This window comes from Myodes glareolus, chromosome 9 (assembly GCF_982192425.1).
Source record: "Myodes glareolus chromosome 9, mMyoGla1.1, whole genome shotgun sequence".
NCBI lineage: Eukaryota > Metazoa > Chordata > Mammalia > Rodentia > Cricetidae > Myodes > Myodes glareolus.
The window spans coordinates 21,889,512-21,916,935 of NC_142034.1; the positions used below are offsets into that span (position 1 = coordinate 21,889,512).

The window sequence follows — 27,424 nt, forward strand, 5'->3', positions numbered from 1 at the left end:
CCAGGTCTTCAGTTTAGCACTGAAACTTGAAGGAAGGCACAGTGCTGATCAGGAAACCAGATAGAAAAGGATGGGGCAAAAGTGACCAATGGTGTGTCCAATCCTCTGTCTTCCAGACCTTGTCGCTCCCAGTGGTGGTGATTGTTCACGGCAGCCAGGACAACAATGCGACAGCCACTGTCCTCTGGGACAATGCCTTTGCAGAGCCTGTAAGTGGGTTCCTTGGTCTGAGGGTCTTCAGGTTCTCTCTCTCTCTCTCCCTCTGTGTCGGGGTAGGGGGGCATTTTCCTCAGGAAACAGAATAGGAAATGTGGAATGAGGAAGGACTTGATGTCCAAACAGAGTTTGAATTCAAGCTCAGACCCCTCCTGTAGTGACCAAGGGAAACTGATTTGGCCTAGAGGGGCTCAGAGGAGCTGCAGTTTCCAGCTTATACCTGCTGCTGCAGCCCAGATTATGTTGTGCTCCATGGCACCATCCCAAGGCTAAGCTCAGTAACACAGGAGATGCATAGCAAATACTTGAATCCTCAGAGCAAGCCTGGATGGTTTGGGGACCCCCTAGACCCTTTCTAGAGTTTATTTTAGCTGGGGACTTGTCTCATTTGCCAGTAAATGAGGATGACATTCAGTACCCCTCCCAGGTCTCATATTCTGTGATTCCTCCCAGGTCTCATGAAGAATGGTGTGCTTTGTCTGAGGAACAGATTGTTGTGGACTCAAGCACCCCCCAAAACACAGAATTGCACTAGCATGCTAACAAGAATTTATGCTCTCTCTGTCTTCCCTTCCCTCCCTTACTGCCTCCCTCCCCTTCCCCTTCTCTCTCTCTCTCTCACCCCTTCTTTCTTTTTTTCTTGAAACAGGGTCTCATGTAGTATCCCAGGCTGGTGTTGAATTCACTATGCAGCAAAGAACCCCTGACCTTCTCTCTTCCTGAGCCGGAATCACCCACATTCACCAACCACACCCCATTTTTTAATGAAGTACTGGGAATAAAACCCAGAGTTTCGTGAGAGGCAAACACTCTACCAATTGAGCTATATCCCTAGCCCATGATGAACATTTTCAAACATTTCCACGAGCAGAGATTTGTACTGCATTTCTCCTGAAGAGGAGAATTTACAGAAGCACGATAAAAGAATGGGTGTTATTCGGCACATCAAAGTTTGTCCTTCTCCATTGTGTAATGCGAGACTCTCGACTCTCCAGCTGTCGTCTTTAGAGGACCATGCTTTATTGCAAAGGCAGGGTTTTTATGAGATTCTTCTCTGTGTGTGCTGCAAACCCGGAGTTTAGACTCTTGAAAAAGGCCGCTGCACAATGCCTTCATAAACCTTCTGGGTTAGATTGCTTCATTTCTGTCCCTGCTGTCCACAGAGCTCTCTGTAACCTTGGCATGCCCTGCAGTTTGTTAGGGTATCTTGTCCAAATAATATGAAGTTTTCCATTTCTAGCTAAACTAATGACTAGGGTATCTTAAAGCTAGTTATTTAAAAATAAATGCATAAAACTTGACATGGTGGTACACCTTTAATCTCAGCTCAGCACTTGGAAGGCAGAGGCCAGCCTGGTCTAGGTAATGAGTCCCAGGCAATTCAGGTTACATAATGAGACCTTGTCTCAAAAAATAATAATAATAAATGAATACAAAGATTTGAGGTATGGCTCAGTCAGAAAAGTGCTTGTTTCACAAGCATGAAAAACTAAGTTCATGTTTCCTAAAACCTATGTAAAAAACCAGTGTGGCTGCCCTTGATTGGCAGGCAGGGTCAGGAGGATTTCTATAGCTCTCAGCCAGATAGTCTCACCTTATCATATCTGAGCTCCAGACTCAGTGAGAGAAATAAGACACTTTGCCAACCTCTGGCCTCTACATGAATGCACATGCACACACAGGAACACCTACACACAATAAAATATATATGTTCTGCCAGGTGGTGGTAATCCCAGCACTCAGGAGGCAGGGACAGGCGGATCTCTGTGAGTTCGAGGCCAGCCTGGGTCTATAGAGCAAGTTCCAGGACAGGCTCCAAAGCTACAGAGAAACACTGTCTCAAAAAACAAACAAACAAGAAACAAAAACAAAAAAATATGTGTATGCTACTGGGATTTTATTCTGCACAAATATTATGGGTGTGTTATGTAACAAGAGCAGTATGGCCTTGTTTGTCATAGCTAAGGATGGGAGGCTGATAGATAGATGCCCAGCCATGGGACTTGGCAAATATTGATCTTCTCTGTTGCAGAATATTTAGCAACCATAGAAGAAGGTGAAGAGTTCGCCAGGCAGTGGTGCATCCCTATATTCTCAACACCTGGGAGGCCCAGATAGGAGGAATGATGAACTCCAGGCCCGCCTGGGATACATAGCAAGACCCTCCCTTCAAAAAACAGGAAAAGGAAAGGAAGAGGAAGAATTTCTTTTTAATGCTTAATTGTCACATTAAGCATTAATGTCACTGTACATATTTATGGCATACACTGTTACATTTTGATTTACACATATGTAGTGTAATAATCGGGGTAAATAGCATTACAATCTCCTGAATATTTTCCTGTGCTGAGAACACTGAGGGGCTAGAGAGACAGCTCACACGTTAAGAACAGCTGCTGCTCTTGCAGAGTACCAGAATTCAGAGTTCAGTTCCCAGTACCCATGTCAGGTGGTTCACAACCCTCTTTAACTCCAGCTCTAGAGACTCTGAAACACTCTTTTGACCTCCATGATCACCTACATACATATGTACATGCACACACACAGAGACACACAACTGAAAATAAAATAGTATCTTTTTAAAAAGAAAAAAAAGGAAAAAACAGAAAAGAAATAAAAAGGCATTAGCAGTTCCCTAACCAGGCATGGTAACTCACTCCTGTAATCGTAGCACTCCGGAGACAGAGTCAGAAGGATCAGAGGTTCAAGGTCACCCTCAGCTACATATTAATATCAAATTCAAGACCAGATTGGGCTGCATGAGACCCTGTCTCAAATAAACTAAAAAGGGGAACTGGGATATGGCTTAGTAAAATGCTTGCCATGTAAGTATGGACGCTTGAGTTGTTATATTTTATATGTATGAATATTTTGTCTGTGTGTACATACATGTACCATGTTGTGCCTATATGGAGGCCAGAAGAGGATATCAGGTCCTCTGGAATTAGAGTTACAGATGATTGTGAGCTGCCATGTGGGTGCTGGGAATCAAACCCAGGTCCTCTGCAAGAATAGTCAGTGCTCTTAATCCCTTGAGCTATATCTCTGCAGCCCCAGTAATGGATTAAAAAGCAGAAAGTAGAAATCTCTGAGGAATGTCACCTGAGGCTGACCTCTGGCCTCCACATGTATGCTCCACCCCCACTCCCTCAGAAAGGGGAGGTAGAAGGAAGAAAGAAAAAAGGGAAAGAGAAAGTCCCCTCTTCTGACTTTTTAGAAACATATAACTGCAGTCACGTGCTGTGTGATGTGAGCACCAGACCACATTCCTCTGGCCTAATTGCACCTTTGTAACCCGTTGACCAGCTGACTGGCTGGAATGAGAAGCAATTTATTAAAAGTTCGTATACTAACCTATTTATCAATAAAGTTGCCAACTAGAAAATTTCCACTCTTCCATGCCAAGTTGCTTCACTTTGAGCTAGAGTTCTTGGCAGGTGTCAAGGGCAAGAGTTACACTTGCAGCCATGCATGTTGTATGTGCCCATTCCTTCTGTGCTCACTTAGAAAACCAGTCTTGCTCTGCTTCTTTCTTTCCTTCTTCCTCCCCTCCCCCGTATGGTGTCTCATGTAGCCCAGGCTGACCTCAAACTCTGTGAAGCAGAAAATGACCTTGAGGTCCTGCCCCTCCTGGGTGCTGAGACAGGAGCCACCACCACTGTTTTCAATATCTAAACTTCCCGTGAATCTAGACCATGAGCCACAACTTGGCCATACTTGGTCAGCAGCTCCCAAACCAGTGCACCAAACACAAGGTGGCCCTCTAGCTGTGTAGACCTCGTGTGTCTCAGAACCAGACATCCCACGAAAGTCTGGCTGTGCTCAGGTTTGGCAGGACAGATCTTTCTGATTCTCCCCAGCCATTGCTGTCTTTCCTTTGCAGCTTGAGGAGACGCAGTCGTGCAGCTGCCCTCTCATGCTGGCTTCTCCCCCTCTCAGGGCAGGGTGCCATTTGCCGTGCCTGACAAGGTGCTGTGGCCGCAGCTGTGTGAAGCGCTCAACATGAAATTCAAGGCCGAAGTGCAGAGCAACCGGGGCCTGACCAAGGAGAACCTGGTGTTCCTGGCACAGAAGCTGTTCAACAGCAGCAGCAGCCACCTCGAGGACTACAACAGCATGTCCGTGTCCTGGTCCCAGTTCAACCGGGTGAGCGGCCAGCCGCCAGTTGCTCTTACTCCAATCTTTCCACACATTGGCCTGCTGGAGTTTCCCTGCCCTGGGCCCCGGTTTTTCATACCTTTACCCCAAGTCATAGAAACATCTGTGCAGATGGATAGTTTGAGAGGCAGTGGGGCTCACACAGAGTCACACCTTTTCATGGTATAAGCCAGACCTTGCTTGCAGTCAATGCATTTCTTCCTTTATGAAGGAAACGGTGTAGCAACACTAGCCAAGCTCCTTCCCCAGCTCTGTCCCAGCAGATGTGGAATGCCAGCTCAGGCTTCTGGGGACCCGCAACCCTGGAAGGGGTATGGACAGAGGAGCCGTTTCCTCTGGCATCTGTCAAATCTGTGATTGTGTCAGGATCTTTGATTTTTCGATTAAATTTCACCCCCCACCCCCATATGTCTTCACCCCAGAATTTCAGATGCCCTTATTTCAGAGAGGTTGTGGCTTCTGAGTCTTTGAGTTGTTCTGTGCTCACAGCTACTCACATCAGAAGAGGCCTCAGTGGCCTGTCTTTGCCACTGTGGTGAAGCCCCTGCCTCCCACAGAACCTGGTTACTGTACTTGGCTGATAACTACTGGGAATGTGTGTGTGTGTGTGTGTGTGTGTGTGTGTGTGTGTGTGAGATGTCAGCATTTCTGTGGCTTCATGTGATCTAATTCAGGTCAGATCTACGAGCCCACCCTGCGTCTTGTTAAAGTATTGGCTGTGATTCATAGCAGATCTGAGGTGGACCTGGGAAAATGTGCATTTCTCAGAATCTCCCAGGGGATGCTGATGGTGTTTGTCACAGGCCACACATCAGAAATGGCCCAAAGCAAGTCTACCAAATCTAGCTGAAGGTGTAGCAGGGTTCCTGGGGGAAGGGGGGTTGGTACCAGCACTGAGATTTTTGCCCTTGGCTTCTCCCTTTCCTCTGCGGTCTGTCTTTGGGGCTGTAAGGCCAGCTGGTGAAAGGCAGACAGGTATGGACGTTTGCTCGCCTCTGATAGTGGAGATGTCTGTAGGCAGCCTGTGCTGCCTGTCTATAAGCACAAGCCAGGATTTGACAGTCTGGGAAGTCAGAGCCACATCTGTCTTCCCCATCTCTTCCTCACACATTTTTACAGAGAATCTGAACAAAGGCAATAAACCAATTCAAAGTTGAGTTTTCTTCTTCTGGTAGCAGGGTCCCCAGAATTCAGTCTTGTCCTCTAAGCAGCTGGGTCCTCAGAGCTCAGTCCTATCCTTCTGACAGTTGGTCCTCAGGGTTCAGCCTTATGCTTCCAGCAGCTGGGCCTTGTCCCCGAGATTCCTGTTCCCCTCCTTGCCATCTTGCTCTGTGTAACAGAAGGTGGGTTCACATACACCAAGGCCACTGAATCTTGTATACTTCCTAGACGGCGTCTAGATTTAACGTTAATTCAGAACAAGCCAGTCCGTAGCAGGATCCATGTGGAGGATCTTTCTACAGAATACAGGGCCAGTATCTTTACAGCAAATTGTAAAGTGCCTCTGTCATCCATGCAACTGATCTCCCAACGCTCACTCCGTTTTCTTCCTGTTCACTGTTGTGTCTCCAACCAGGAGAATTTGCCAGGACGGAATTATACTTTCTGGCAGTGGTTTGACGGGGTGATGGAAGTGTTAAAAAAACATCTCAAGCCTCACTGGAATGACGGGTGAGCCTCCCCATTTATTGCTTATTTCGCATATTTATTTTTATTATATGTTGCCAAGGTTGGTCTTGAGCTCAAGCAATCCTCTTGCCTCAGTTGGGCTGCAGTCATCTGTTAGTCAGTACTAGAATACACAAGTTTTCTCTCTGGCATTGTTACCCTCTGACTCTTTCTTTGCTCCAGGGCCATCTTGGGTTTCGTGAACAAGCAGCAGGCCCACGACCTACTCATCAACAAGCCAGATGGAACCTTCCTGCTGAGATTCAGCGATTCTGAAATCGGAGGCATCACCATTGCCTGGAAGTTTGACTCTCGTGAGTGCCTCTCCCTTTTGGCGACACACTTTGGCTTTATGTCCAAAGTTAGCTGCTTTTGTCGAAAAATGATTTTAACCCATCCTACTGAGAGCAGAGTTTGCTGGGGCCAGTCCTCATTACAGGAATTGCTAACACAACCATGACACAGCTGCTCGGAAGGCAGCCTGTGAGCAATCTTATTATGGGAAATACTGAAGCGAGGCTCAGAATGGGCAGCGGGCAGAGTCGCAGCCACTTCCCTTTTGAGATGTCTGCCTCATTGTTACTCAGGCCGGAGCTCATCGTTCCAGTCACCTGAACAGTAATAATACAATAGCTCCATGATTCCCTAATTAATGGAAGGTGTTGCCACCGAACATTGCCACCCAGGAATGTCCCTTCTTCAGTCCAACCCCTCACGGCGAAGCACAGTAGCATGCTAGCTTGTGTTTTGCGGTTTAGAGAGTCTCCCAGCTTGACCAGCTCCTAGGCTTTCTTTGACTGTGGGTGAGCATCCTAGAGAATAAGACGGGAGTCCTTAAGAGCTACTTTTCTTTATTTTATTATTTTGTATGTGGGTGTTTTGCTTGCATGTTTGCCTGTTCACCTCGTGTGCAGTTCCCAGAGGCCAAAAAAGGTCTTAGGATCCCCTGGAAGTGGAGTTATGGATGATTGTAAGCCATCATGTGGGTGCTGAGAGTCAAACCCCAGTCCTCTGCAAGAACAACAAGCTCTATTAACTGCTAAGCTGTCTGTCCAGCCCCAAAGCTGTTTCTTTTAGACAGGGAGGACTCTACTTGCTCTTGAGCCCTCTGGGCTCTCTGGATTTCTGGGGAAGTGACATATGCATCTGCTCGTGCACCAAGACTTTGAAGAGACCCTGCCTATACCTGTGGCTGTTTGGGATGAGCGTTTCTATCGGCGTGATTTTAATAAGGGGCTTGGATTTTAAGTCTGTGGATTTTAAAATCTCTCATTCGAAAATCATAGTTAGAATGTGATTCTTCTGTTTATTGATTTAGAGGAAAGAATGTTTTGGAATCTGATGCCTTTTACCACTAGAGACTTCTCCATCCGGTCCCTGGCTGACCGCTTGGGGGACTTGAATTACCTCATATACGTGTTTCCTGACCGGCCAAAGGATGAAGTATATTCTAAGTACTATACACCAGTCCCATGCGAGCCTGCCACCGGTGAGTGTCCATCTGTGGTGGCTTTTGTACTGACTTTAGTTTTGGTTTTGAGTTTTTGCTAGTATGTGTGTACATACATGTGTATATATGTGTACGTGGGTGTATACACGGGTGGGCAAATCTCTTTCCTGAATGAAATCCAAGCAGTACCCCACTGGTGTTCAAGAAATACCCAGGGCAGATCTGAACCCTATGCAGTTTTTGGCAATGAAAATGCCTCTGCCTCCTGGACGCCAGAGATTAAAGTTACACAATACCACTCCTGGCCAAAATATTCCATATTATTGTAAAAATTGTAGGAAATAACACAGATTTGTCAGCAAGAAAGGCATCACACACACGTGGAAATTAGCCAGTTAGCCCCTGTTGACAGTTCAGTGGCATCCTTCAACATTCTGTAGGTGTGCGTTCTGTTCTTCCCCGGGAATTTGGGAGCTTCTAACGTGGAGGCTGCAGCCTGGTCAGAGAAAGAAAACAGCAAGTGAGTCAACAATGCTGTGTGTTTACTTAGCAATGGATACCCTGAATGGCAAGAGAGCAAAAGCGAAGGGATGGAGAAGTGTCGGGGAGGGGAGCATCAATTTTCTAGCGTGGTCAGGGGAGGCTTCTGAGGAAGTGACATGTGAACAGACCTGAACAAAGTAAGAAAGCTGGCTTTGCAAAGACAGAGAGTGACATCCTAGGCCAAGAGAGCAAGTACAGCTGGGATGGCCAAAAAGCTCCCCAGAGCCAAGGAGACTGTTTCCAGCCAAGCAGGAAGCTGGTGGTGGGAGCTGAGGCCAGGGTGAAAGGTCAAGCCATAATCCTTTGTGCCCTGATTTCACACACACGCACACACATACGCATTGAGTTACAGGTCAGAGCTGGTGGTGGTGGTGCACTCCTTCAATCCCAGCATGCAGGAGGCAGAGCCAGGCAGATCTCTGTGAGTTTGAGGCCAGCCTGGTCTACAGAATGAGTTCCAGGACAGCCAGGGCTACACAGAGAAACCCTGTCTCTAGGAGGGAAGAGGGTGGGGGATGAAGAGTTACAGGTCAGTAATGCATCCATGCCGTGTCATCTTCACGATTGCACAGGATTCCATTACATAGACTCTGTACTGTATTCAAGGATAGGTAATTACAATTCTCATTTATTTCATTTTCACTTATGACTGATACTGAGATAACCTAGCACAAGTGTCTTGCTCAGTTATTTCCTTAGGATAAATTCCTAAGCAGAATTAGATAAAGGGGCATATGCATTTAAGCTTTTAGACTCACCTTTCCAAAACTGCTTTCAAAAGGCCAATTTCCCTTTCCCCATAGATAACTGCCAGACATCTGCTTCCCTGTCCTCTTGCCAACCACAGGTTAGCCATCAACTTCATGTCTGCCAGTCTGGCTAGCATAAAAATCATACCTTATAGATAGGCAGTGGTGGTGCACACTTTTAATCCCAGCACTCGGGAGGCAGAGGCAGGTGGATCCCCATGAATTTGAGCCCAGCCTGGTCTACAGGGTGAGTTCAGGACAACCAAGGTTATACAAAGAATCCCTGTCTCAAAACAAAAACCAGACAAACAGAAACTATCTTATAAGTCTTCTGTGTATTTCTCTGATTCTAAGTAACCTTTACATACGATGATAACTTCAGAATAATACATAGTAGCAGCAGCTAGCATTTGCTGAACTAGGGGCTTGCTTACAGTGTCAGGGGCTTAGTCCATTGACATCATGGCAAGGAGCATAGCGGCATGCCTGGCCCTAGAGCAGTAGCTGAGAGCTATATCCTGATCTGCGGGCAGAGAGAGACTGGACCTGGCATGGAATTTTGAAACCTCAAAGCCCACGCCTCCTGTCTAAGGGTTTCTATTGCTGTGAAGAGACACCGTATCCACGGCAACTCTTATACAGGAAAGTATTTAATTGGGTGGCTCACAGTTCAGATGTTTAGTCCATTATCATCGTGGTGAGGCATGGCAGCCCACAGGCAGATGGTGCTGGAGAAGGAGCCGAGAGTTCTACATCTGGATCCTCAGGCAGCAGGAAGAGACTGCCACACTGGACCTCACCAGAACGTCCGAGACCTCAAAGCCCTCCACCAGTGACAGTTCCTCCAACAAGGACACCTCCTAACACTGCTGCTCCCTGTGAGCCTATGGGGGCCATTTTTATTCAAACCACCACACCTCTTAATCCTTCAAATTCTATCAAACAGTTCCAGGTGACTAAGCATTCAAATATATGAGCCTATTGGGAGGGGCATTCTTATTCAGACCACCAAGGTATCTCATTTAAATCCTTGAGCAAGTTCTGTGAGGTGTGACTGTTACTCCTGTTGTACATAAAAGGAAACTGAGGCATGGAGAAATAAAATAATTCGCCAAAGGTCACATGGCTGGGGTGTGATGCCAAGCCAAGGTTTCAGCTTACCTTAGTTCCTGAACCTTGATTCTTCAGCCACCATTTGTAAAGTTTGTATTCCTTCCTTAGTTTCTTCTTGAGGTTACAGTTTTACAAAGAAAATAGACTTACCTGAGGCTGAGGAGATCATTCAGTCAGTAGAGTACTTGCTGTGAGCTTGATATCTAGAGCCCACGCTAAAAAAAAAAAAAAAAAAAAAAAAAAAAAAAAAAAAAAGACGCCAAGCAGTGTGACACACGTTTGTAATCCTGGGATGGAGGAGGCAGAGACAGGTGGATCCCTGAGGCTTGTTGGCCAGCCAGCCTAACCTACTCATTGGGTTCCAGGCCAAAGAGACACCCTGTCTCAAAATTTAAAAAAAAAAAAGGTGGGTGAGTGGTGCCTGAGGAAAGATGCCCGAGGTGTCCTCTGTCCCCAGCGTGCTCGGGCGCACACCCATTCTCACACGTATGCACATTCATATGAACACACATGAACATGAATATATACACATAAGAAAATGGGTAATCCTTTATTCATATAAGTCCAATCTATCTGCCTTTTGCCTCTGTGTGTTGTGTGTGATGCACACCTATGCCATGGTGCAAATGTGGAAGTCAGGGCAGTCTACAGGAGTCAGCATTCTCCTTCTGCAGTGTGGGTCCCGGAGATGGAACTTGGGTTATCAAGCTTGGTGACAAGAGCCTTTACCCACTGAGCTATCTTGCCAGTTCCAACTACGAATTTTATTTATTTTACTTGTTTTTATTTTATGTGCATTGGTGTTTTGTCTGCATGTAGTCTGTGTGAGAGTGTCAGATCTTGGAGTTACAGACAGTTGTGAGCCACAATGTGGGTGCTGGGAAGTGAACCCGGGTCCTCTCGGTGCTCTTAAGCACTGAGCCATCTCTCCAGGCCCCGACTGTGAATTTCTAAAGCTTTTCTTTTTCGATCAGGCCTGTAGGCCCAGGCATATAATCTCAGTTGGGAGGCTGAGGCAGGAGGACCCAAAGCATAGCACCTGCTTGGGGCAGAGAGTGAGTTCAAAGCCATCATGTTCAATTTAGTGAGACGCTGTTTCAAAACCAAGAGTGAAACAGGGCGGGGGACACAGCCTAGTGGTGGAGTTTATGCCTAGTGTGAGTGATGCCCTAGGATCAGACAGAGTCAGACATAGTCACAGACTCCTAAGGTAGAGGCAGGCAGATCTCTGAGTTTGAAGCCAGCCTCAACTACATGGGGAGTTCCCCACCAGCCTAACCTTCATAGTGAGATCCTGTCACAAAAGGAAAAACAAAAACAAAAACAAAACAAAAAAACCCTTACTTTCACAAATATTTAGCACTAGCAGTTGACTAGATGCTCATGGAAGTGTCTGTCTTCTCTGTGTGGATCACACCAACCGACCTGGAAGGCGACTGATTTGTGGGTTTAGTGCTGCAGGCCTCCCAGCAGACAGAAATGTTACATGCCATGTCATGTCCTGAGTTAAGATTAGGTGGCTCTGTCCCAATCCAAGAAAAGATGGGTTCTTGAGGGAGGTGTCTCCGGGACTCCGGTTTACATTGCTCTTCTCCCCGGCAGCAAAAGCAGCCGACGGATACGTGAAGCCGCAGATCAAGCAAGTGGTCCCTGAGTAAGTTGTCCAGGGCCCAGCTCTGTTCTCCTGGTACCTCTTCCCCCAGCATGCATCACTCTCTGCTGCTGAGTCCAGCATCCCTAATCCCCCTGGTAAACCCAGTTCAGCTTTTGAGAAGGAACCAAGTTCCATTGCACTGTGACCAAGCCCCTGGGGTCTAACCTCCTATGTCCTGAAAAAGACGCTAAGATGTCCTCAATTCCTCCTCTAGTCCATGTCCCTGAGACTGTGTTCTGCTTCCTTCTACAGGTTTGCTAATGCATCTACAGACGCAGGGAGTGGCGCCACCTACATGGACCAGGCTCCCTCCCCAGTAGTGTGCCCCCAAGCTCACTACAATATGTACTCACAGAAGTAGGTCACACTCTTGGGGGCATATGGGGAAGTACTGGGGCATTGGACTCAGGATGGACTTCCTAAGGCCAGGAAGAGCGGGGGGGGGGGGGGGGGGTTTGAAGATTCTCTGGATCTGACCTCATACAGCCTAGGCCCAGACCATGGCCTGTGGGAGGGGGAGATTCCTCCTGATAGCATCAGTGGCCATGAGCAATGCATCTGCCTGTCTTCTCTGAAGATGGAGATTTGCCACTCTGTTTAAGGACTGGGTGGAGGTGGAGTTTGGATGCAGGCAGCTAGGATGGGTACTGAGAACTGGGTCTCTGCAGACCTAGCCAGCAGAGGCCTCTTACTGTATCAGGGGGTCTCTCCAATGAGGGCCTAGGAGGAAGGGACAGCCCAGATCTCTCCCCTGATGGCTTGTGGGGTTTCAGATGACCTCTGATAACCTTTGGTCCTCCCTTCATCTGTCTTTCCCTCTGAAGCCCCGACCCTGTCCTCGACACCGATGGGGACTTTGATCTGGAAGACACAATGGACGTGGCTCGGCGCGTGGAGGAACTCTTGGGCCGGCCCATGGACAGTCAGTGGATCCCTCATGCGCAGTCATGACCAGACCTCGCCTCCTGCAGCTTCATCGTCCTCTTGGAGGAACTTCTCGTGGATGTTTTAATTCCATGAATCGCTTCTCTTTGGAAACAATACTCATAATGTGAAGTGTTAATACTAGTTGTGACGTTAGTATTTCTGTGCATAGTGGCACCAGTGAAGGGAGCGTGCGTGAGTGTGAGTGTGTGAGTTTGCACGTTGTGTTTTTCCCATCCCTTGCTGTCCAGTCTAAGCCGCAGTTACCAGGGCAGGGGCCAGGCTTGTTTTTACCTTGTGGGAAAAGGAGCCGGTTCCCTGAACCCTGGAACCCGGCCATGTGTCTTAAGGGTGGCTGAACTTTGACACGTGACTGTTCAAGTAAGAGAAGGACAAAGAGAGGAAAAAGCACCTCCTCTCTGGGGAGCCTTCGTCCCTCTGCCAGGCAGTCCATAGTCCAAGCAAGCTGTCCCCGTCTGCACCTGTCTTCTGAGATGGAGATGACTGTTTCTTGAGGAAGAAAGCCGGTGCCTCACACATCCCCCGCCCCCTTTGCACAATGGATGGAACGGGAAGCTGCATAAAGAGTGCTGGGGCAAGGGTGGCACAGGTTTCTGGATGGGTGGTGGCTGTTTCCACCACTTAACCCATCTTAGCGTTGGCTCCTTGTCCTCTGCTTCCTCGATCTCTCTGTTTCTAGAGTTGCCCCTCAGCTTCTGTGTGTGTACTCATGTGGATATGTTTAACAATAGTGGAAAGGAAGGAGGGCCACCCTGCTCGGAGCTTACAGGTGCCCCGTGCTCTGCCAGCGTGGGGTGGGTGGTGTGCGCAGTCCTGGCTCCAGACACTGGGCATAGCCCCTCTGTGCCACCCTCCCCACTGTGTTGTGGCAAGGCCGCACCTGCGTCACCCAAGGCTTTTCTAGAAGCTTGTTGATAATGGCTTTCGGCAAATGTCCAGTGGTGTTTTTGTCTCTAAACCAGGTCTTTTTATGTTTTCCCCATTTGCACCCTAATTTGACATCAAGTTTCTCTCTTCCGGTATCAAGTCCTGGGTCCTCTGTACCCAGGTCACCTCTTTTCCCTTCAGTGTCACGTGGTGTCCTGAGGAGTAGGGGGTAGGAATTGTGACCTGCACCTGGGGCAGCCTGCCAAGCAGGCAGCCACCCCTTTAGGGTGCTGGGTGCTGTTGGGAGTTAGGGAAACGCAGTCAGCAGGTGTGCTAGGACGTTTGGTAAGCTGTAGAAACAGAACCAAAGCCTCCGCGGTGGTTTTCTTCCAGCCTCCTCTGCAGAGTCACCAGAAGGAAGGAAGGGACTGCAGTGGGCAGGCAGGGAGAGAGGCAAGCAGAGACAGTTACCACCCAGGCCTGCAAAGCCCTCCTTGGCCTCCTCTCCAAACAAGGGCAGAGCCACACCCAGGAGAGGAGGACCCCAAAACCTTATTTTTATACATGCAAGTAAATAAACATATTTTTTTTACAAAAATAACTTCTGAATTTATCAGTGTTTTACTGCTAAGGAAAATACTCCTGTGTCGTACATTATTTATTGGAAGAAGACTTTTTAAAAGCTGCTGCTTGCCTTGGCTTGGTTTTGTACACTGATTTTTCTATGCCTGGTGGTAGCCTCTTGCCTCAGGTGCTCGCTGGGGATGGAGGAGGTGTGAGGCCCCTCCCTGCCCCTCAGGAGGAAGCTGGAGCTGCTGGAGGACTCCAGGCCTAAGGGACGCTCCCCCGCCTGTCACATGGCCTGTTTGTCCCTGTAACCCTCACACGGGTGTGGACTTGACACACTTCTAGACTTATAGTGGACATGGCCCCGGGGCGTGGGAGTAGCAGAGCAGCCTGGAACCCCTGGAAGGTTCCATGCTTACTCTCAAGTTGGTTTGGAGAAGAAGGTGCCAAAAAGCAAGACTTCTTGCACAGTTGCTTCGCTCCCCTGGCTTTTCCTGGGGCTGTGCCTGGAGGTGGGAGAGGCTTTTAACTGGAAGCTGTGTTCCCTGTCTGCATGCTGGGCTCTCCCTTTGCCCCACTCCTGCACACAGAGACCTGGCAAGGGCAGGTTTCCGCCCACCTCTTGCCTGCTCACAGACACACAGGTGAGTCCAGAAAGGTCTCAGCTTGGAGTGTGGCATGTGTGGGGCTTTGTAGGGGTGGAAGGAGATTCAAAGTGGCTGTCTCTTACAATGAAAATGCTCTTTTATAATTTTTCTTTTTAACATTGTATTTCAGATACATATTTTAGTGTCCAGGCAGATTAGTATATAGCCACCAAAAAGTATTGTGTATAAATTGGGGCAGCCACAAAATTGTGTATTTTATGTTACAATAAAGGCGTCTTCTGAAGGGCAATATTGAGTCCTGTTTACTTTCCATCACGTGACAAGGGAGGGCGTCTTTAACAGGAAAAGGTTTTTGATTCTCAGCGTGACCCTAAGAAGGGGAACTAGTGGGGGAGTCGGCCGCCTGAGATGACATGTCATGGGGCTTTGATGGCAGACAGGGGAGTCGCTCACCGTTCTGCTGGGAAATGTGTGGGACACTGGGCCGATAGCCATCTCAGACCCTCCGCACACTCTTCCTGATTGGCAGCCAGCCCTAATTGAATATGTTCGTATTGCTCCCCTGAGCCTGGCCGGGGAACTGTGATGACAGGATGTTGGTTCCTGCCACCCCAGGTCGTTAAGAAATACAAAAGAACATGAAGGAAGAGCCATGGAAAGCCCAAGTTGGCCTGTCTCCCCCTCTTTTTTTGTGGCACTGGGGCTTGAACTCGGGGCTCGAGCATACTAAGGAAGCTTTCTACCACTTAGCATACCCCTCGTGTCCAGTCCTCTTTTTCTTTTGAGACAAGGTCTCAAGCTGTCATGAAACTCACTCTCTGCCTTTCTCAGTCTCCAGAGTCCTGAGCCTGCATCACCAGCCCAGTGTCGGGCCAACTCAGGGCAGACAGGAGTTCAGAAAGGAAGAGGCATTCAGCCTGAGGGAGCAGCGAGTGTAGGCTTAGAGGAAAGCACGGCAGAGCAGGAGCCAAGGCCTTATGTGTGGACTTTGTAACTTCGGTGTGTGGTAGAATTTCCTGTTAGGTGCGCTGTAGGCCGAAACTTCTGCCTGCTCCTTACAAGTTCACTGGAGATCTTGGGCCAGGAGCCATGCTGTGAGAAGTCTCTTGGATGAGGGATGAGGCTACAAGGCGAGGGGCGTCAGAGGCCTGGCTGGGTTTGAACCTTGCCTGAATAAGATGCTTGGGGATGAAGTCTCAGCAAGTTGGGATGACGAGATTTTCATTTTAAGAAACCCTGTCTTGGGCTGGAGAGATGGTTGCTCTTCCAGAGGTCCCAAGTTCAATTCTCAGTAACCACATGGTGGCTCACAACCATCTGTAATGAGATCTGGTGCCCTCTTCTGGCACATAGACATGCATGCAGGTGGAACACTACGTACATAATAAATAAATAATTTTTTTTAAAAAAGGAAGAAAGAAACCCTGTCTTAGTCAGGGTTACTATTGCAAACAACATGAACAAAAAGTAAGTTGGGGAGGAAAGGGTTTGTTTAACTTAGACCTCCACAGCGCTGGTCATTATCAAAGGAAGTCAGGACAGGAACTCAAACAGGTCAGGAACCTGGGGCCAGTAGCTATAGAGGGGTCCTGCTTACTGGCTTACTGTCAATGGCTTAGTCAGACTACATTATTTTTTTTAATGTATACAATACTTTGTCTGTGTGTATGTCTGCAGGCCAGAAGAGGGCACCAGACCTCATTACAGATGGTTGTGAGTCACCATGTGGTTTTCGGGAATTGAACTCAGGACCTTTGGAAGAGCAGGCAATGCTCTTAACCACTGAACCATCTCTCCAGCCCTCAGCCTACATTCTTATAGAACCCGGGACCACCAGCCAAGGGATGGTCCCAACCACAATGGGCTGGGCACTCCAATATCAATCGAAAATTAAGGAAATACACTACAAGCCTGCCTATAGCCTGATCTTACGGAGGCATTTTCTCAACTGAGGCTCTCTCTTCTCCAGTGACTCCAGTTTGTGTCAAGTTGGCATAAAACTAGCTAGCACACCCTGCTCTAAGTTAGGCATGGTGGTACCTGCCCATAATTCCAGCACTTGGGAGGTGATGGCAGGAAGAACAGAAGTTCAAGGCCATTCTTGACAGGATGAATGGCCCACCAAGCAGCGTGTGACCTTATCTCAAAAAGAATGTGGTGTACGCCTTTAATTCCAGCACTCGGAAGGCAGAGACGGGTGGATCTCTGAGTCTGAAGTCAGTATAATCTACAGAGCAAGTTCCAGGACAGCCAAGGATACACAGAGAAACCCTGTCTCAAAAAGCCCCCCCCCAAAAAAAGGAGAGAGAGAGAGAAGAAAATAAAAAAATAAAGAAAAGAGTTCTTACTCTCTTGCAGAAGGTCTGGATTCAGCCCCCGGCACTTACAACCGTCTGTAACCCCTGTTCCAGGAGAATCAATACCTTCTTCTGGCCTCCATGGGCACCAGGAACACACATGGTGCATGCACATCCATGTAGGCAAACATTCATACACAAAACATTAAAAAAATGCTTTTTAAAAAAAGAAAGAAAGATCCTACTGTGGCTCCAGCGTATGCAGCTTGAAGGGAGACAGAACAAGTAAGTGGTGAGGGGAAGCGGGGAGACCACTTCAGTAGTTCAAGCAAGGGAAGGTGGTATCATCTGTGGACTCACAGCCGTGGGTCTGAAGTGTAGTCATAAACTTAATAACCAACATTGGAGGACGGTTGGGATCTAGGTTCATTCCAAGCTTGAAGCTTGGGAAATGATAATAGAGTTCTATGCTCCTCAAAGGACTGGGAATTCAGTGGTCGAACCCTTGCCTCTTGCACTGAAGGCTCCAGGTTCGATCCCCAGCATAAGAAGTTTGTATCTTTTTGTCTGAGACAGATGCTTCTCATGGGGTGATAGGGGAGCATCGCAGGGAAGAAAGGAAACAGATGGTCCAAAGGGCTCAGAGGACAGATCTGGATAGGGATACATTTTGAAAACACTGCTGAGGATGTAGCTCAATTGACTGAGTGCTTGCTTTGTATGCACAAGGCTCTGTGTTTGAATCCCAGCAGTACACAACCAGGTGTGGTGATATATGCTCCTAATCCAGCATTTGGAAGGTGGAGGAGGCAGGAGGATCAGAAGGACCGTGTTCGAGTCCATCCTGGGACAGAAACCCTGTGTTCTGTACTATCTACCTACAACAGCCATACTTGGGGGTTCGAATGGGCTTAAGTTATAGCAAACAAAAGTAAATGAATGAATAACAAGTAACAGATACATAACAAACATTGAATCAGGAGTTTTTAGCATCTAGGAGAGATGACGGAGTAACCTGATTGAGAGAGCGCACAGAAGGAATATCATCAAACGAGGCTTAAAACCATCCTGCAGAGATGGATCGGGGAAACTGAGGCTGTCAAATGGAGTTCCTGATTGATTCACTTCAGTGAACTTCTGCTTTAAAATGTAATCTTTTTTTTTTTTTTTTTTTAACCATGGGATGAGCGATGGTCACCTCTGTTGGAAATGGTTTCTCCCTGTAGTTGTTCTCAGGGACATGATGTTTCTAGTTTGGGACTGTTTTGCTCTTCTTCAGTCTCTCCATTTCAGAGCCAGGGAACCAGCCTGCCCAGGACATGGACACACATACACTCACCCTAATAAAATGCTAAGTTTTTTAAAATATGTATTTAATTTTATGTGTACGGGTGTTTTGCCTGCATGTGTTAAAGTGCACTGTTGTGTGCTTCATGCCTATAGCAACCAGAAGAAGGCCTTGGATTCCCCAGAACCAAAAAGAAACTGAACCTGGGTCCTCTGCAAGAGCAGCAAGTGCTCTTAACTTCTGAGTCATCTCTCCAGCCCCCACAAACTTTTCAAAAGTGTAAGCATGGACACTTTCTAGATTGTGCCATGGAACCAGTATTGTCCTAATGCCAAAACCAGACGAAGACATCACAAGACCAACATGACTCATGAAGATGGACACAAACATCCGGAACACATGCTAGCAGATGGAACTCATCAACGAATTAAAGGAACCGAACATCACCAACCACAAAAAATCTTTGTAAGTGATTTGAAATGAGCTTAGCATATGAAAATCTATTTGAGTATCAATAGAACTAAAAATAAAAAAAGACAGAGAGGTGAGTCAGTTGGCAACATGTTTACGGCAGAAGCATAAGGGCTAGCTAGAGTCATGTAAAAAGTCATGTAAAAGTCATGTTGTCGTCCATGGCTGTTCTTCCAGGGTTGGGAAGGTAGATACAGGGTCTATGGGACTGCCTGGCCAGATGGTCTAGCCCAGTCTGTGGGCTCCAGGTTCAGTGACAGATACCATCTTCTAAAAAAAAGTGAGATGGAGACTAATAGGCAAATGCCCAGCATTGGTCTCTGGCCACTACACACATGTGACTCACATACTCATGTACATACACATGCACACACTTGGACCACTTTGGTGGTGCACACCTGTAATCCCAAAGGAAGACAGGAAGGAAGGAAGAAAAGAGGAAAGGAAGGAGCAAACAGACAAACGAAGGTAGGAACAGTTGACCATGACGGTGCATGCCTATAATCCTAGCATTCAGGAGGCTGAGACAAAAGGATTGTGAGTTCAAGGTTAATGTGAGCTGTGTAGCAAGACGCTGTCTCAAATACTTCCCCTTAAAAGAGAGAGAGAGAGAGAGAGAGAGAGAGAGAGAGATGAAGGGCTAGAGACATGGCTCAGTTGTACTGACTGCTATTCTAGAGGTCCTGAGTTCAATTCCCAGCAACCACCCGGTGGCTCACAACCATCTGTAATGAGATCTGGTGCCTTCTTCCAGCTTGCAGGCATACATGCAGGCAGAACCCTGTATACATAACAAATAATTAAAAAAAAAAAGGAACCAGGCAGTGATGGCACATGCCTTTGATCCCAGCACTTGGGAGGCAGAGGCAGGTGGATCTCTGTGAGTTCGAGATTAGCCTGGCCTACAAGAGCTAGTTCTAGGATAGGCGCCAAAAGCTACAGAGAAACCCTGTCTTGAAAAACAAACAAGAAGAAGAAGAAAAGGAGGAGGAGGAGAAAAGAAAAAAGAAAGAAATACTGGAACACACCTTTAATCACAGCACTTGTGAGTGTAGAAGAAGCAGGTGGATCTTTGAGTGAGTTAGAGGACAGGACAGACTGGTCTACAGAGTAAGCTCCAGGCTAGGGCTACACTGAGAAACCCTGGGGAGAGAGAGAGAGAACAGTATGACCATTTCAAAAGATGCAAAACCCTGATAGCTCCCATCACACTGGTGAAAAACTTCATGCCCTCACTAAGATCAGGAACAAAAAACGGAAGGCGCAATCGTGATGTTCCAGATGGGAAAGCATCATGCTGGCAGGCCTACTCCCTCACTGGCAGGCCTACTCCCTCACTGGCAGGCCTACTCCCTCACTGGCAAGCCTACTCCCTCACTGGCAGGCCTACTCCCTCCCTCACTGGCAGGCCTACTCCCTCACTGGCAGGCCTACTCCCTCCCTCACTGGCAGGCCTACTCCCTCACTGGTATCAGAGACTTTTCTGTGGGATTCCAGTATTCCAATGTATACTGAAGACCAGCAGAAACATCCAGCCTCATGGACTGAACAGCTACTGGCTTCTTAGGCCTCCTGTTGATAGACAGCCATCCCTGGACAAGCTGGACCACAGCCTATACGCCACTCTAAATCTCCTTTCTCTCTCCCTCTCTCAGGACTCTGGAGGTAGTGAAAGGAGGATCAAGAGTTCAAAGTCATTCTTGCCTACCTATCAAGTTCAAAGTCAGCCTGGGCTACATGAGACTGAAAGAAGGTGTTGGGGAGGGGGTGGAGAGCTGGCCCAATCGTCAAGAGAACCTAACTGCTGCCATTCCTCTGTCACCCCTGTTGGGTGACTTCAGCTCCAGCATATCTAAAGCCTTCTTCTGGATTTCACGGGCACCTCCACATATGGTGACATACAGAAACACATAATAAAAATAAGTGTTTCGGGACTGGAGGGATGGCTTAGTGATTAAGAGTGCTGACTGCTCTTCCAAAGGACCAGGATTCGCTCTGTCCCTGTCTGGGCCCTAGAGTACTGACTGCTTTTGCCCCTCTGAGCCACTGTCCCTCAGGCCCTCCTAGTTCTGTGCAGAGGGGTAACTGCTCTGCTCAGCCGCATTTCTATGCACTACATCACCCTAGGCCACCAGGTCACCTTGTGGGAAACTTACCTGGAAATCGATCCCCATTTTGAGACTTTTTACAACGCTTTGGGTATCCTAAAAATAAACTTTTAATTTTCTTTAAAGTAATAGTAAAATCTAAACTAAATTAAATTGTAGTACATCTTAAGCTCATCCTGAGAAAGCCCTTATCATCTCTGAACATAGATACAGTTAAGAAAACAAACAAACAAAAAACTGTACACAGTACCAAAGGACCAGGGTTCAATTCCCAGCACCCACATGGCAACTCACAACTGTCTGTAATCCAGTTCTGGGGGATCTGACACTCTCACACAGATACACATGCAGGCAAAACACCAATGCACAGAAAATTAAAATTAATATAACCTAAGTAAATATTTCAAGTGTGTTTTTCCTTGAGATAAAGTCAGTGAGTAAACTCAGTCTCAGGTAAATTTGACTGCACTGTGTATGACAAACCGTGCTATGAGCTCATCATAAGGACTGGCCATTGGGTAATAGACTGTGCCTACTTGTCTGTGTAAAAGGGCGAGGTCTGCCTGTGAGATTTCTCAGCAGACTGCCTGTGAAATGTATTTAACAACTGCAAAGATGAAGGTCGTTTTCTTTCTTTCATTTCATTTTTTTGTTTTTTGTTTTTCGATTTTTGTTTTGTTTTGTTTTTCGAGACGGGGTTTCTCTGTAGCTTTGGGGCCTGTCCTGGAACTAGCTCTTGTGGACCAGGCTGGCCTTGAACTCACAGAGATCCCTCTGCCTTCGCCTCCAGAGTGCTGGGATTAAAGGTGTGCATCACCATTGTCCAGCTGTTTTTCAATTTTTTGAGACAGGATTTCTCTGTGTAGCCTTGGCTGTCCTGGAATACTCTCTGTAGAGCAGGCTGGTCTTGAACTCACAAAGATCCACCTGCCTCTGCCTCCTGAGTGTTGGAATTAAAAATATGGCTTCAACGTCTGGCTATTGCTTATTCTTTACAGCAGGATCTGGCTATGTAGCCCAGACGAGTTGGCAACCTGCCCGAACCATTCTTCTTCCCCGCCTCCCAAATGCTGTGTGCCTGCTGCACCCTGTAGGGCTTTCTCTTTCTTTCTTTCTTTGAAAGACAAGACCTCCAGGTGGCTCTGGCTGGCCTTGAACTTGTTACACAGCTGAGAACGACCTTTAACTCCGATCCTCTTGCTGCCACATCCCCCAGGCCTGAGGTGACAGGTGTGCACACCCGAACCTCCACAGCTGTGGTTTTCAGTTGTTCTCAAGTCTGAGCCTGCTCCAGGATGGAGTACAAACACTCTTGCCACACACCCTCCTTTCTCTTTCTTGGTGATCGTGCTACCCTGGCCCTAATTCCCTCATCTGCCCACCTGAGTCGGCGTCCAACTTGTCAGCCTTTAGGTGACCTGTTCCTTTAAGAGCACCCCCCCCAGCTCCGCCCAGTCAGGCCGGATTTCCTGTCCCAACCCAGCCCTTTAAAGTTATCACTCCAACTTTCTGGCATGCTGGGTACTGAAATCAGAGACACTAAGGGATCCTGAGAGACCTGGGGTACTGAAAGTGAGCAGAAGTGGGTTGTGACAGGTGCATATATACCCAGGACTCCAGGGGGGGAGGGGACAGGGAAGATCCCGAGAGAAAGTAAAGTCACTTGGGAGTGGGTAAAATGTCACATGTTTTGCTCAGCCCTCTCTGTGCCTGCCGAGGGGGAGCTGTTGAGCTGCTCTTCCAGCTACAGGGCTAAGGAATTGTTGATGTCTGTCAGTAGGACACCCGACTGACAGACATACTGCCTTTTCCAGACTGCGTGCCCAGCAGGGCCCTGGCTTTCTCCCACAGGCGTCTTCCTCAGCTTCCTGTGTGGATGGGGCGTGTGCGGGGACAACATGGTTATCCCCTCGGGCCCCACTCTGTTCTGTTCTTCTCCCAGGAGCTCCTTGGAGATGTTGCTGCTTTGGCTGCTGCTCCTGCTGCCCCTACTGGCCGTGCTGTGGCAGCAGAGGCCATCCTGGCTGATCCTCCTCCGACATCAGGTGGCCTGGTGGACACTGGCCGGCGTGGCTGCCTGGCAGCAGCGAAAGCTGGAACAGAGCACACTGCACGTGTGTCAGAGCCAGCAGCAGGCCCTCATGTGGTGTCTGAAGAGAGCCCAGGGTCCTTGCTGTCTCCCCCGGGGGATCACAGGTGCGGTTCTGACACCTGGGGGAAGTGACCCAAAGAGAAAGAACACACACACAACCAGATTCTAGAACCCAAAGGCCCCGTTCATTCACTACCAATACTCTGTGGCCTGGCCCAGAGTCCCACCACAGCTCACACCTGATTCTCCTGTTAAGATGGACATTCCTTTGCTGGGTCCTGTTCTAGCCCTCACCCCACTTTCCAGACCCTTCCTGGGTTCCTTTCTCGAGGGTCTCCACATTCTTCTCACTTCCTGAGGAGTTTCTGGTATTTTGGGGGGGGCTACAGACATGAACACCTTCCGGAATCAGCTCCCACTGACCAAAACCAGCCAAGTCCAGGAGGAAGAAAGCGAAGAGCAGGTCCTGCCCCCTGCCTCACCCCAGTACCACGGAGAAGCTTCTCTGCAGGTAAACAGAGGCACTTCCACCCCGCAGCAGCAAACCCTTATTGAAGGATGTGCCAAGAAGGCCAACAGTAGTAGCTGGGGTCTGATTCTGAAGACTAAATTAACAGTCTATCTTATATCCCTCCAGGCCACCCTGCTGGGTCTAGTCGCCCTAAACAAGGCCTACCCAGAAGTGTTGACTCCAGGAAGTACTGCCTGTGTTACCCCTACATCCCCATGGCCCAGCTCTGTCCCCTGGCTCGGGCATGCCTTGGGCCGGGTAAGCTCCCTTGGAGCCAAGGACACTCAGGCCCTGCTACTGGAGGCACTGATGTCCCCAGGGCTGAGGGCACTGGAGGCAAGGACTGCAGTAGAGCTCCTGGATGTCTTTGTGGGCCTGGAGGCAGAGGGCAAAGAACTGACTGAGGCCATAGCAGCCGGGAGCCTAGGAACGCCTCTCCCCAGCCGAGCGGCTGAACTCCAGGAAGCGCTGGAGCAGGGACCCCGAGGTTTGGCCCTTCGGCTCTGGCCAAAGCTGCAGGTGGTGGTGACCTTGGATGCCGGAGGCCAGGCAGAAGCTGTGGCTGCCCTTAGGGCCTGGTGGTGCCAAGGGCTAGCCTTCTTCTCTCCTGCTTATGCCGCCTCTGGAGGTCAGCTTGATGCGGGGCTTGGATGCAGGTGGGGCTGGGGGCAAAGGTCACACAGCTAGCTACTGTGCATGGAGCCCCATATACTTATCTTCTTGAATCCTTCTCAATGCCTGGGATGGTATGGGTCACTAGCTTTGACTGACAGCTGAGCATGCCAAGGTTCATTGAGGCATAGCATCTCACACAGACTCGGGTGGTACCAGGATTTGCTTTCAACTCGGATCCCTGTAGAACCACGGCATCTCTGCAGGCTAGACCTGGGGGGGGGGGGTGTCCTGAAAAGCTGGAGCAGGAGGACCAGATGCTCAGAGAAGCTGGGCCTGTGGTCCAGAGTGAGGCACTGCTGTCTACTGTTGCCTGGCAGAAAGGAATGTGCCCTGAGGTTAGTAAGATTTTTTTTTTTGTTCTCTATAGGGGTGATGGCCCTAAACCTGTGGCCAGAGCAACCCCAAGGATCCTATCTTCTGCTCCCTGGAGTCCCCTTTATTGAGCTGCTTCCAATCAAGGAAGGAACCCAAGAGAAGGCAGCCTCCACTCTCCTTCTTACTGAAGTCCAAAGGGAAGAAGAGTATGAGCTGGTGCTGACTGACCGCACCGGCCTGACCAGGTGATCCCTACTGGCCCCGTCACCTCTGATGTCCTGCCCTTGGGAGGGGACCACAAGTTCACTCTTCTCCCTAACCCCACTTGTCAGGTGCCGCCTGGGAGATGTGGTCCAGGTGATCGGTGCCTACAATCAGTGTCCTGTTGTCAGGTTCACCCGCAGGTAGGTGACCCTGGGGATGCCGAGGGGCTGCCCCTGTCCCTTGGGTCCACTCCCTCCTTTCTCAGGCTTCTTCCCTCAGGCTGGGACAGACCCTGAGCGTTCGAGGAGAAGTTACTGATGAGAATATCTTCTCTGCGGCCCTGGCTCAAGCAGTGGGGCAGTGGCCAGGGGCCAAGCTGTTGGATTATGCCTGTGTGGAGAGTAGCATTCTGGGTAAGCATTTCTAGCATTGGGTCTGGTTATCCCCCTACCCATGTTCACCCTGGTCAGAGACACCTAGGAAGGGATTCAACTCAGTCTTCTCCACTGCTCCTAACAAAAGTTCCTCTCTGTATCTAACTCCCATGCCTCCCACCACAGCTTCCACCTTTTTTGTTTTGTTTTGTTTTGTTTTGTTTTTTGAGACAGGGTTTCTCTGTGTTGCTTTGGTGCCTGTCCCGGAACTAGCTCTTGTAGACCAGGCTGGCCTTGAACTCACAGAGATCCGCCTGCCTCTGCCTCCCGAGTGCTGGGATTAAAGGCGTGTGCCACCACCACCTAGCTTGGTTTTTGGTTTTTCAAGACAGGGTTTCTCTGTGTAACAATCCTAGCTGTCCTGGAACTCACTCTGTAGACCAGGCTGGCCTCGAACTCACAGAGATCCGCCTGCCTCTGCCTCCCAGGTGCTGGATCTAAAGGCGTGCGCCACTGTTGCCCGGCTCTACCCATTTTCATTCCTAACCTTTCTCATACACAAGTGTCGGTTCTAGGTTCCCCTCTATTTGCTACTTGTCACTGAGAATCCCCCCCCCCCCCGTGAACCTTAGAATAGGGAAGATGTAAAAGCAGAGGCTCTGGCAGCCACTTTGTCCTCAGGAACTGTGTGTGCGGGTGGCTTTGTCCTCAGACTCCTGTGATGGTTCTGCCCCGCACTACGAGGTGTTTGTGGAGCTGAGGGGATTGAGGAATCTGTCGGAGGAAAATCGAGACAAGGTAAAGGATAAGACGGGGTCTGGTTCATTCTCTTTTGCTCTACAAACCCTCCCCAGTTGTCATGGAAACAAGGGAGTTCAGGGAAAGGGGTACCAGGGAGGGGGACCCTTCTTCAGGGAATCTGGGAAGGGAGCATGGATCCTTCACACACTTCTATACCGAAGTCCTGCGTGCAGGTGGCCTTGGGCACAGGCGTACACACGCCACTCAGGGTAGCCTCACTGTTGTGTTTTGCCCCTAGCTTGACCACTGCCTTCAGGAAGTCTCCCCTCACTACAAGTCCCTGCGGCGCCGGGGTAGTGTGGGTCCTGCCAAAGTCCATCTGGTTGGACCAGGGAGCTTCAGAGTCCTCCGAGAAGCCCTAGTAGCCTGCCCCGCCTCCTCCTTCCCTCCTGAAATGCCTCGGGTCCTCAGGCTCAGTCACCTGGCCCAGCTCCTGCAGAAGAGGGTGATATCTTAACCAAGGCAGCTGTTGCCAGACTCCCCTTTGCCACCTAACTCTTCCCTCTGGGGCATCTCCAGATGTTGAGTCCTGGACCAGACATGACATAATATTGGCCCATCAGAGCCACTGTGCCTTTAGGAGGCCTTAGACTCCTTGGCCAGTTTTAAGGTAGAGGCTTTGTGCGTACAGCGGAACCCAGCAGTGCCTATGACCGTCTCCCTCAGCCTGCCCTATGTGGTACTGATGAGGAGCTCTGATACACCCTGGTGATTTCCTGTATCTCAACCTCTTATGTGCTTGACCAGGGTACAGCATGGGCTAAAAGTGTAGGTGACGCTCCCAGGGCTCCTTAAGGAGCAGGAGCGAGTGAATAAAGACCTCAGCATCACTGTCTCCTGGTCTGAGGTATAATCTTGCACAGTTTCCTGAAAGGAGGAGGCTGACCCATGAGAGTAAACCAGTGTCCAATACTCTTCCTTCCAGCCCTCTTCCCTTCCCTCCGTCCTTCCCTCCCTTGCCTGTTTTATCATTTGGCTCCCTGGATCCACTCCCAAATAAAATTCTTTTGAAAATATCGATGTATTGATTTTATGTTATCTGTGTGTGCCTGCGTGTATATGTGCACCAAGTATATGCAAATGTCTCCAGAGGCCTGAAGAAGACAGTTAGTTCACTGAACCTGGACTTGGTAAGCAGTTGAGAGCTGCTATGTGGGTTTTGGGAACCAAAACCAGGTCCTCTGTAAAAACGTCCAAGGAATGCCAGGTGGTAGTGGCACACACCTTTAATCCCAGCACTTTTAATCCCAGAGGCAGAGGCAGGCAGATCTCTGAGTTCAAGGCCAGCCTGGTCTACAGAGTGAGTTCCAGGACTGGCTGCAAAGCTATACAGAGAAACCCTGTCTCAAAAAACTAAGCAAGCAGGCAAACAAACAAGAAAACCCATCAAGGACTCTTGGCTCCTGAGTACATTTCTCCAGGCCCTCGAATAAAATTCTCATACCTAGATTCTGGGCGCTGCTTTGGGAATGTCATGTGGGCACCCTGCTTCAGCCACAGCCTGGGCTCCCGGCCAGCCACCCTTCTCTCTGCCCTGAGTTCCAGAGCTTACACCTCCTCTGCACACTGGCTTAGGTTAGTCCCAAAAGTGTGAGTACATAGGAGCTTCTGGAGGCTCCCACCATGGCTTAACAACCAAGCAGACAGATGCACTCCACCCTCCCATTCCCCATCCCCAGCACGGCCTGAAGGTGAAGGGGCTGTTTGTCACCAGCTTCACCTGATCTCAGCACTGGTCTCCTTCCCGGCC

General features: G+C 49.0%; 2 protein-coding genes across 6 annotated transcripts in view; both read left to right on the forward strand.

Moving 5' to 3' along the window:
- The window catches only part of LOC125410920 (signal transducer and activator of transcription 5B), a 68,797-nt gene extending 53,970 nt beyond the window's left edge, over positions 1 to 14,827 (forward strand). For both annotated transcript variants that reach the window (XM_087909978.1, XM_087909979.1), the window contains exons 12-19: positions 117 to 209; positions 4,156 to 4,362; positions 5,951 to 6,045; positions 6,226 to 6,356; positions 7,361 to 7,531; positions 11,500 to 11,551; positions 11,804 to 11,908; positions 12,376 to 14,827. In XM_087909978.1, coding sequence (XP_087766104.1) covers positions 117 to 209; positions 4,156 to 4,362; positions 5,951 to 6,045; positions 6,226 to 6,356; positions 7,361 to 7,531; positions 11,500 to 11,551; positions 11,804 to 11,908; positions 12,376 to 12,502 — 981 coding nt within the window. In that variant the 3' untranslated portion in view covers positions 12,503 to 14,827. The remainder of the gene's footprint in view (positions 1 to 116; positions 210 to 4,155; positions 4,363 to 5,950; positions 6,046 to 6,225; positions 6,357 to 7,360; positions 7,532 to 11,499; positions 11,552 to 11,803; positions 11,909 to 12,375) is intronic.
- A 7,338-nt stretch (positions 14,828 to 22,165) lies between these two features.
- Positions 22,166 to 26,690, forward strand: Ghdc (GH3 domain containing). Of its 4 annotated transcripts, none has more exons than XM_048450683.3 (9): positions 22,166 to 22,298; positions 22,645 to 22,898; positions 23,184 to 23,305; positions 23,432 to 23,933; positions 24,348 to 24,540; positions 24,628 to 24,699; positions 24,779 to 24,912; positions 25,586 to 25,671; positions 25,913 to 26,690. In XM_048450683.3, exons 2-9 carry the CDS (start codon positions 22,658 to 22,660, stop codon positions 26,129 to 26,131), a joined length of 1,569 nt encoding a protein of 522 aa, XP_048306640.3. In that variant the 5' UTR covers positions 22,166 to 22,298; positions 22,645 to 22,657; the 3' UTR covers positions 26,132 to 26,690. The 4 variants fall into 4 exon arrangements, with proteins under 4 accessions (XP_048306640.3, XP_085551925.2, XP_048306641.3 ...); XM_085695799.2 differs by having other exon boundaries at positions 23,432 to 23,792; XM_048450684.3 differs by having other exon boundaries at positions 22,167 to 22,274.
- The last annotated feature ends 734 nt before the right edge of the window (positions 26,691 to 27,424 follow it).